This window comes from Quercus robur, chromosome 12 (assembly GCF_932294415.1).
Source record: "Quercus robur chromosome 12, dhQueRobu3.1, whole genome shotgun sequence".
Taxonomy (NCBI): Eukaryota; Viridiplantae; Streptophyta; class Magnoliopsida; order Fagales; family Fagaceae; genus Quercus; species Quercus robur.
The window spans coordinates 40084607-40095704 of NC_065545.1; the positions used below are offsets into that span (position 1 = coordinate 40084607).

General features: G+C 32.7%; 1 protein-coding gene across 1 annotated transcript; it reads left to right on the forward strand.

Moving 5' to 3' along the window:
- Positions 1–850: 850 nt before the first annotated feature.
- On the forward strand, positions 851–9725 carry LOC126709672 (uncharacterized). The gene is made up of 11 exons (XM_050409993.1): positions 851–1020; positions 1101–1163; positions 1915–2049; positions 2756–2858; positions 4661–4731; positions 4831–4935; positions 5266–5299; positions 8181–8281; positions 8737–8796; positions 8853–9056; positions 9421–9725. Exons 1-11 carry the CDS (start codon positions 913–915, stop codon positions 9508–9510), a joined length of 1074 nt encoding a protein of 357 aa, XP_050265950.1. The 5' UTR covers positions 851–912; the 3' UTR covers positions 9511–9725.
- The last annotated feature ends 1373 nt before the right edge of the window (positions 9726–11098 follow it).

Here is an 11098-nt window from a genome sequence, read left to right on the forward strand (position 1 = left end):
CCATATTGTGGAGCTCCTTATTACTTAGAATTGGAGTTTGTCAAATTTGAGTATAAATATAAGTAAATAATTTTGTATACTTGTCAAATTTGAGTATAAATATAAGTAAATAATTTTGTATACTTTTTTCCTAAAATATTGGTAAAATTGTGCTATTCAGTAAATTTCACCGAATAAAGCGGTAGAAGTAGTAGCAGATATGAGATAATCCAACCCAATGGGGTTGGTTGAGTGGTTGGGCATTCAGTCTCAAAGTGGTTATCTTGGGTTTGACTAGGAGCTCTCTAGTTCAAGTCTGGGCAACAACACTTTGAAAAAATTCCCTGAGTCAGTGATTTGCCTCACTATGGACCTATCTATTGCGACCAGTGATTAGTTGGCAAAATTTGCTATTTAGACTGAATTTAGAAATTTTTTTGGAGAATAGCATGCGCGTCAAACTAATTAGTTAGTTGGATTGTTTTTGGAACTCGAGTTTGCCAAACTCGATTTTGGGCTGGAAAGCAAATTCTATAGTGGCGTTTTTTTAGTTCCTATAGCAGCGTTTATAGAAAACACCACCATAGGATACATATAGTGGCGTTTTTGACAAACGCCACTAAAAAAAACGCCACTATAGTTTGAATTTTGGGTCGGAACTCGAGTTTGCCAAACTCGAGTTCCAAAATTAGTCCGACTAGCTAAATAGTTTGACGTGCATGCTGTTCACAAAAAAAATTTCTGAAAACAGTCTAAATACCAAATTTTGCTGTGATTAGTTTATTGTTGAAAGCTTTGAAGAAACGCATTAAAAAAAAAGAAAAAGAAAAAAAAAGAGATAACCCCACGTCATATAAAGATGGTTCCAGCAACGCAAAGCAAAAACAAGAGCCTGAGTAGCCGTTGAAAAGAGAAAGAGAGACTGAGCGAGGAATGAATTCCTCGCTGATGCTTCGTCGTTTTTGCTGTTTCAATACTTCTTCTTCTTCTCTCAACTCCTCTTCAAAGAAGAAGCCCCTTGTCTTCTTGGGCTCTCCTCAGGTACTCTCTCTCTCTCTCGTTTTCTTTTGGTATTTGGGTGTGTAATGAAATGGGTATTCTTGTATTGTATTGTATTGTAGGTCTCTACAACAGTCCTTGATGCCCTTTTCAATGTATCTACTGCTCCAGACTCCTTATTTCAGGTATTGGACCTTAAACTCCCATTACATTATCTTCAATTCAATTTTCTCTTTCACTTTCTTATCTAATATAGTTACACTACTTGGATTTATAAATATATTTATATATATATATATATATATTATTATTATTATTATTATCTGTTTGGTTGGGGTTACTAGAGGTTTATTTCATTGGGATTCTTACCTTAAAAAACAATTAAGCCTTTAATTAGTCTTATAGTCTTACCATGCGAAGATTAATTTTATGGCCAGTGTTCAAATTGAATGTTTAAAATAAAAACTAAAATGTGGACTTAAATTGAATTGTCCATTGGGCATCCGCTTATTTGGTTTTTTGTTGAAAGTTGGTTAAAGTATGGTTGTACTTGTACCTAGAAAATGTAAGGCTTTAAAAGGCTATACATAATAAATAAGCTAAAAAAGCTAAATGAAAAAGCTGATGACAAATAGATTAGTGGGTCATGGTCCTTACATCATTTTGACATGGCTTAAGATCCAATAAACATGTAAGTTGAGCTCTTTTGAAAAATCTGTTTCTAGTACACAGAAACACTGCAGATAATCATGAACCTGTCTTTGAAGGGATGGTCTTACAGCAACATTGTGCACATGGTCTTGAGTAAAAGTTGATTTTTTGTTGCTAGCAAAAAAGGTTATAGGCCCACTTAACATTCAGATTGTTTCCGCGATTATTTTTAGTTATATAAAGTGAGAAGTTGTGGTTATGGATTACTAACTTGGCACAATTTAGGTTGCAGCAATTGTTACTCAACCACCTTCTAGAAGGGATAGGGGGAAAAAGGTGATGCCTTCTCCAGTGGCACAGTATGCTCTCGACAGAGGCTTCTCTTCTGATCTCATTTTCACACCTGAGAAGGCTGGAGAGGTAATTAATGGTTTCTCCTCCTGAACTTATCTTTAAGGAAAAGTTAAAATTAATGATTGTTTTTTGACAACATAGAAGCCAGTGGATTTTTGACCAAATGGAATTTCCTTCCCCTATATCCTATAAACATGGGGTGGAAGGTGAAGTGTTATAAACTTTTACTGGGCATTACAAACTTCTACTTAAGAAAATAATATTTGCTTTCTAGCTAAAGTTTTCAAATCATTAACTGAACCTATAGTAAAAGGCGAATTCTTTTTTATTAATACAATTTTTAGACTACATAAATTCTTTTGCAAAACAATGTAAGTGTCCAAATAGTTATATGTATTTGTTTTTTGTTTTGTTTTTTGTTTTGGGGGGGGGGGGGGGGGGTTGTGATCGTACATTCATATTGCACTTAGAAAATGTCATTTTTACTTAACTAGAATGGGAACATCAATTGTAATTGTAAAATTTAGGAAAGCTTATTATGTTTGTGAGTGTGTGTTTTACATACCCCAAACCATAAGTGGTTCTTAACGGCTAGAGCTTCTCTTCTCTTGCCACCCAAATTCCAAACTCATTTCTGCTCCTACTTTTGGCACTTGCCCCGTACATAAAATGCCAACACATTAAAAGTTTTGTCCTAATTTAGGCACCCCATGTTTATGAAGAATAAATGGTAGACCACATGAAGAGAATTGAGTTTTCTTTCTATATGCAGGACATGTTCTTGTCAAATTTGAAAGCTTTACAGCCGGAACTCTGCATTACAGCAGCATACGGAAATATTTTACCCAGAAAGTTTCTCAATATTCCACCATTGGGTTAGTCACATTTTATTTTTGAACAAAATTGAGAATATTGGGCATGATTCTGAGTTAAGCATGGTATGGGCATGAATGAGACCACATTTTTTTTTTGTCACATGAATTTGCCATTTGCAATTTTTGAGCATACCCAATTACTTTCACATACTCTAGTAATGCAAGAGAATATTAGAATAATAACATATCTTGCTTATGGATTGGAGTGTTTCCCATATGGTCAATTGGTTTGGTATCACAGATGCCCTGAATTGCATCCATGATCCTTGAAAATGATTTCAAAATCTTTACTCATCATAGGAAAAGGTATATGGGATTATGTGAGCTGTAGACCTTAAGTTAGAGGTGCAAGCATCAAATTTTTGTGCCTTATATGTATTTACATCTATGCATGACTATATATCTTTATTAATGTAAATTTGTATTTCCTTTGTGTGCCCATGAACAAATGGTCATGCGGATAGGTTTAACCTTCACATGGGAGATATGGAAACAAGAATTTATTTTTCTTCGATAACTGATATGGAAAAAAGAAATAAACCTTCATTATTTAATTATTTGTGGCAGAGGCATTAGGTTTATTTGGAATCATGAGGAAATCTTCCACTAGGTGATAGCAATTTGTTATCACTCAATATGAATGGTTAAGTCTTAGAATTAATTCTGAGCACTGAGTTTAAAAATCTGTGTGTGTGTGTGTTTGATCTTAGTAAAGAAACCCTATTTCATGCTTTAGTCATATGGGGTTCTAGTAAATTTGTTGCCATGGTCCTAGCTAGAGGCTAGCTCACCATGTGGTGTTTGCATCCTCAAGCAAGTAGCAAGTAAGCCAAGGAGTATCTCACAAGGCACAAGCACCCACATGATGTAAGCAAGAGAATCTAGAAGAGTAAATCAATGCAGAATCAAAATAGTATGGTTGGTTTCTTCTTGTATTCATATAAAGAGAACAATTACAATGTTGAGAATATGTACAAGAGTGTTACAAAAGGTGTTTGGAAGCCAAGGCTAGAGGCCATGGGCAAGCACAAAGGCCCTTCTCATGTTTGGCTTGTGACATTTAGCATACCTGGTGAAAAACTTTCCCGTTCCTTTAATTTGGATCTTGTGACATGTTTCTTGTGTTATTTTAAGGCATGCTTCAAGGAGGTGGATATGCATGCATGCATCTTAAACAATTTCGTGCCAGTTTTGTTATCGATGAATTTTTCTTTTGGGGGATAAGTATTTGTGATCTATGATTGTCTTTGAAGATGTATTATTTATGTTTCATGATACCATCCTGTTGCGGTAAATTTTGAATTCAGTTTGGCATCTGTGAATTTATCTATTGTTGCTAAGTTTGTATCTCGTTCAACCTTTTGCTGCATATTGCTAATATAATTTTATTTTTTATTGGTGAGTTATACATGCACCTAAAGGATCTTGAAACAATGACCTCACTCTCCATCTCATTATTACAAGAGGAAGAACTACCATTTGAACAAAAGCTTATTGGCATCTCAAATATAAACATAAATTTTGGACATCCAAGTTTAATTTGAAATGTGTACCTACTAGTTTTAACTTTTAAATGATGAGTTGAAAACTGACTAGATGCTAAATTTCAAATGATAGCATTCATGATTCAACAGGCACTTCCTTCACCCATCATAATGGGATGGAGGGTAAGGTTGTGGGTTCAAGATTCATTGGGTGCACGTGTAACTTACCAATAATTATAGTAATGATAATAAAATTAATATAAAGCCTGAAAAAATGTAATACAAACATTTCTCAAGTTCATATTTTAATTTTCTCAGGGACAGTGAATATACACCCTAGTCTGCTGCCGCTGTACCGTGGTGCTGCTCCTGTTCAAAGAGCATTACAGGTTCATTTTATTTTTAGGTTTAACCATTCATTGCGCTGAATACTTTACAGTTCTTCTTTATAAAGTTATTGTAATGACACCTATACATCTCTGCGTTAGGATGGAGTTAAAGAAACAGGAGTATCATTGGCATTCACTGTGCGTGCACTTGATGCTGGACCTGTCATTGCCTGTGAAAGATTGGAAGTTGATGATCAAATTAAGGTATGCTTCTCTGGAATTACTACATTAGTTACGGATCATATATATGCTTAAGTTTTAGGATTCAGCTAGTCTTTAGGTTTGCAAAGCCCTAGCCAAAGTGTCATGGATTGATCTAAAACAATTAGTTGTTAACACACATTTGCTGTATCTGAATTTAGCTTTAGTCTTAGCTTGCATTGTTAGCTCAGGCACTATGAGAGTTCATTTTATAAATTATTTGTTACTCTCTGGATGAAGATTATAATGTTCTCCTGATCAGCCTTGAAAGGCAATAACTGCTTTGTGCTTTCTAAGCATTATCTGACTAACCTCAAAATGCTTTGCTCACAGGCCCCTGATTTACTTGAGTTTCTATTTTCTAAAGGTTGGTTATTTTTGTTTTTGTTTTTGTTTATTGTTATTTCCACTTTTAGTATTAATATGTCAAATATGCATGCAATTATTTACTTTGGCTAATTTGTCTTTGTATCTTTTTTCTTTTGCTGTATAATGTGACTTTGTATCTATGCCTGAGCTTGTGTAATCCGATAATGATATAGTTGTGCCTGATCAATAGGGGTTCTTTAGCCAATTAACTTTCTGCATGTGCCATAGAAATTGTTCACACACAATTTACTTGAATTGCTAGTTTAGTTTGTGTTCATGAAAAAATAAATAAAAATTGCTAGTTTGTATGTATGTGTCATGTTGAAGGTTAAACTTAATTTATGATATGAAACTGTAGTTTATTTATGAAATGAGTTAGTAGAAGAATTAAAAATAATGAGGGAAGTTTATGTTATGAATGCATGTATGAGGTTTTTTGGAATCATGTAATAAACACACGTTATGGTTGCATGTCGATTATATATACCCTATTGCATCCGTCAAGTTCAAAGCAAGAGTGAAGAAGAGAAATAAATACTAAAGAGTTGTCTTACTCTTCCATCTCCACTCTCTCTTCTATGGATTGTGAACTTTGACTTCTCTCTTCATAATTGGGAGAGTTGTGACCGTTCCTTCCTCCAAATCCTCTTCCTCTTCCTCGACCAAGTCCATGTCCTCAGCCTCTTTGGCTACTTTCATGCCACCCTTTGTCATTCAAGGTGAGCTTAGATTGTAGAAATTGCTCCAATGGTTCTTGCTTCTTCTTGTTGAACCTTTCTTCATGGGCTTGTAAAGATCCAATGAGCTAGTTAATGGTTATTGACTCCCAAGTTTTTTGATTCCTCAATTGCCACAACAATATAGTCAAACTTGGAGGTTAATGGCCAAATTATTTTCTCTACCACACGGGCATCATCCAAGTTCTCACTATATTTTCTTCATTGATTTGTAATAGCCAACAACCTTGAAAAATAATTCGAAATAGATTCGGATTCTTTCATGTGCAAGCTTTCAAATTTGCCTATCAATGTTTGAAGGTGAACTTTCTTCACCTTATCAACTCCCCTTAGATAGTTATTAAGAATTTCCCATGCTTACTTGTATTTCTCTTCTTCACTCTTTCTTTGAAATTGACGAATGCATGGGATATATATACTCCACATGCGACCATAACTTTCCTTGTGTATATTACATAAACTTCCCTCATTATTTTTGACACTTCAAATAACTAATTTCATAAACTTTAGTTTATTTATGAAATGAGTTAGTAGAAGAGTTACTGAGGGAATTCTATGTAATGAATACATGTTAGAGTTTTTTTTTTTATTTTTTTATTTTTTTATTTTGGAGTTATTTCATAATACAAGGAAAGTTATGGTTGCATGTGGAATATATATATCCCATCCATCCGTCAATTTCAAGGCAAGAGTGAAGAAGAGAAATACAAGTATTAAAGAGTTCTCTTACTCTTCCAAGTGCACTTTCTCTCCCTTTGTGTGTGTGAAACACTTTCTTTGGGTGGTTTGTGAGTGTTTGGGAGTGCAAGTAAGGAAAGGCCCACCAATTTTTCCAACAAAAAGGTATCAAAGTCAATCAATTCATGGTGAGAATGGCTATTACCAATGAGATGGTGTCATTCCAATTTTCCCAACTTACGAAAAAAAATTTGATAATTGGAGTATCCAAATGAAGACATTACTTGGATCCTAAGATGCATGGGAGATTATGGAGAGAGCTTATGAGGAGTCACAAGATGAAGCGTCTTTTACTCCAAATGAAAAGGAAATCAACAAGCCTTGACCTTAATATATCAAGGCTTGGATGAAACCATGTTTGAAAAAGTTGCAAATGCAACTTCATCGAAGCAAGAATGGGAGATTCTTAATAGATCTCTAATGGGAGTTGCCTCAAGGAATTGTGGCTTTAGCTTTTCAAAATTTGAGCTCTAGTGATTAAAACACTTTACCTTAATAGTAAGAAAAGTGTAATTATATTAAGTAGCAAAAAGATTCTTTTGGAAATGTTTGAAGAGGGGTACAACTGAGAATTTAAGGAAGATTTAAGACCTTTTAATGTAATGAAAAAAAATGAACATAATACTAAAAAATCTTTTTGAAAGCAAAAATGTTATGGATGGTATTTTTACTCCCTTATGAGTGAACTGCGGGTTATCAAGATGCATCTCTCTCTCTCTCTCTCTCTCTTTATATATAAAATAAGTAACTTATAGAATAGTAAATTTATGGCTATTGGGCATTTTAGGTGATCATAATTGTTGGTGAACTTATAGCCTCAAAAGCTTAAATTGTTAGCAGGTGAAGTGAACAATGTATATCAAGGACATGACAGACTAAATAGAAAATTTATATGTTGCACACCTTTCTTTAACATCCACTCTCACATGCAGGCCTACCAAATTTAGATGTTCTTTTAGACCATAAATAATTAAGGGCATAATTAGTTACTTTGCACCATCAAGGAAAGGGAGTAGGCTAGATAAGACTTATACCTCATGAATCAAAGTGTTTAAATGGTAATGAAATTTCACCTCCATGCCTAAATAGATCCATTCTTTATCTTACAAGTCTTGGGGTAATATTCTAAGGCCATGTTGCCGTTAAGTGAGCCTCAAACTTGTCTAATAATTATGAAGTTTACAGTTTACTAGATGAAGATTGCAATAGCTTTGGTTGATAGTAATCCAATATATATATATTTTTTTTGGGATAAGTGATAGAAATCCAGTATTTATATTAAATTTGTGACCGAGTACCTTTGTCCAGCATAAGTTAATGAGCAAATAATTATATATATAAAATTTTATTTTACATATGAATATATGTTTTGTTTTGGTTAATTTATTGAATTGTCTCTTTCAGGATCTGAACTTCTAATCCGTGAACTTCCGTCTATATTGGATGGATCAGCTAAGGTGAAAGCAAAACCTCAAGATGACTCTAAAGCTACCTCAGCTCCAAAGGTACATCATACTAGAAATAGGACTAGGTGTACTGTCTTGTAACATTTTTAAGAGATACTTTGAGGTGTAACATGCATTGGATGAAGCTGTGGTGTCTTCGTTGTTTTGGGTGCTGATGATTTAACTTAATGTTACGCAGAACATGGTTACAATGTGTACGTGTGCATTCATATTTTTCATTTTGTTCAAACCCCATTTTTCTGTCCAGGAGGTAGTCTTGTTCCTTATATCGATATCCACCTGTGAAATGGGATTTGGTAACTTTGTAGGATATAGTATACAGCATATCTGCAAACCCCATCCAAATAATTTGAATATTCAAGTAACACGGTGGAACTTTAGAGAAACTATGCCATACATGTTTCTAAATTATCTACATGATGTATTTCTTCTGTATATCAAGTTGCTTTAATATTTTATGTTTCATGACATCTAAGTTTTCCTGCTTTATGCAGATAACTCCTGAAGAATCCTGGCTATATTTTGATAAAGAAGCTTTAGTTCTACATAATAAGGTAAGCATTTTCTTCTTTGATTCCAACCATGCAGTCATGACATAAAATTTTTCTAGGTTCGTGCATTTGCAGGATGGCCAGGAACTCGAGCTAAAGTTGTAGTTATTGACAATAAAAATGGTCACCACAATATTTTAGAGCTTAAAATTATAACTACAAGAGTTTGCAGCCATAACAATGTTCAGGGAAATGAAGTCGATGATGTTACTTTTGTCAAGGATGCCTTGGCATTTCCATGTGCAGGGTGCACGACACTTGAGGTGTGCTTCATAACTTCTATAACCCTATAATTTAAGTTTCTGTTCAATATATATTTGGCTGTTTCGATGATAGATATATGAGTCTATTATGAGAACATGTTTTCTTCTAATTTTCTTTTTCCTATTAAATACTATTTGGGGTATAATGTGTTGTTGGGTGATGTGTTTTGTTCTGCTCCATGCATTTAGAGTTAACTTTCCAGTTGCCCTTAAAAGCTAATATTTGGAACATTTAGATACATTATAAGTCTTCCATTACAGCCAATGGGTATGGGCAACCTTCTCACAGTTGAGACCTTCAATATGACAAATGCCTACCTGCATGTGTTATGACTTCCTGATTTTGGCTCATTGATAACTCCAGGTTTTGGAAGTTCAACTTCCTGGGAAGAAGGTGATTAGTGCAGCTGCCTTTTGGAATGGCTTGCGAGGTCAAAAGGTGAAAAAGTTATGACAGAGGGATCATTTTTTTGCAGGTGGCATTTAAGATTTTGGTTGAGGTTTAGGTTAGGAAAATTTGTGGTGTATAATCATTTCTCTGTCATTTTGTGTGTTTGTGCTATTGTCCATTCTTTTCAATTCATTTTCAACTAACCAAAAAATTTCCTCCGCAGGAAATCATTAATTTTGTTTAAACAATGGCTATATTGGAACCTTTCTTAGAGCTTATTTTGTCTTGTTCTGTTCTGAGTTTATTATATTACTAGCCGCAAACCTGCGCGTTGCGTGTGATATATTTTTTAGAGTGGTCTCATTAAATTTATTTTTACAATTTGGACTAATTTAATAAAGAGTAATATATTTCATAATTATATTTTTATTTATTATTGGAACAATCATAAATGTAACATAGGACCAATAATAAATCATAAATATAAATTTGAACAATCATATTTTTATTTAATTATAGGAACAATCATAAATCATAAATACAAATTTTGTTATACTAAAATGAAAATAATAAAAAATTTCTGAGAAATTCAAAAGGCTAGTTAACAAAAATATGCATTTTTTTAATAAACGTTATTTATAGCATTTTGTGAATCATTAAAAAGAATATAAAATTTGAAAATTATTCTTTTAGTTTTAAACAAATTTTCTCAAACCCTATTTTTTCTGCCCTACAATCCAAAACATAGAAAAACTTAACTAGATAATTAATAAAATTTAAAAATGATTAATTGGACCAATTAGGAAAACAATTTGTTATTGATAATCTTTTAAGATTTTTTTTTTTTTTGCAGAAATTATATTTTCACCCACCCAAAATATATTATCAAAATCTAAGAATTAAATTTCTATATATGCATTGTTATAAAATAATAATAATAATTAAAATATAATTGCAAAAACTAAAATATGTTACTCATCTAATTATTTTCGTTTGACTAACCTTTGCTTTTCTCTGAATAAATGGTATATAGAGTATTTATAATACAACTATTAAGAGTACTTTGTTCACTCAAAATGATTAAAAAATAAACAAAAATTAGTAAAGTTTTGTAGTTTAACATCTAAATTGATCACCATAAAAAATAAAATTCTAACTTACAAAATAACTAATTATTAACTCAAATCAAATCAAACCAATGGAATAAGGAAAAAGAACTTGTGAACGGAAATTGAAATATCAAATTACCTAAATATGCATAAAAGTAGACACAAATTTTTCAAAAAGATAAACAAATGTGATATGACAATTAAATCAACAATAACAAAAAGAACTATTAGTAGTAGAAAAAAAGTGGTTGAAACAATAAAAAAAAATCCACCAAAAGAGAAACAAAATTGGAGAAAGAGAGAGTATTGACTTTTTTGTATTGAAAAACTTAGGAGGAATAAGGGAGAGAGGTGGAAATGAAGTAAGAAGAAATTTATATGAAAATTAAGATGAAAGAGGAATGGTGGAAGTAGATGAAAGGTTGAATAAAATGAACTATAGAATTTAAGAAAATATAAAAGAAAAAAAATATCTAAAAATCTAAAGGGAATCGAATGAAGATTTAAAAAAAAAAAAAAAAATTACCAGAAAGAATGAAAGA

Excerpts from the sequence above, each read along its gene's own strand:
- LOC126709672 (XM_050409993.1), top strand. The coding sequence starts at position 913 with ATGAATTCCTCGCTGATGCTTCGTCGTTTTTGCTGTTTCAATACTTCT. Across the intron at positions 2,050-2,755 it reads CACCTGAGAAGGCTGGAGAG|GACATGTTCTTGTCAAATTT; the intron begins GTAATTAATGGT and ends TTCTATATGCAG. Across the intron at positions 2,859-4,660 it reads TCTCAATATTCCACCATTGG|GGACAGTGAATATACACCCT; the intron begins GTTAGTCACATT and ends TAATTTTCTCAG.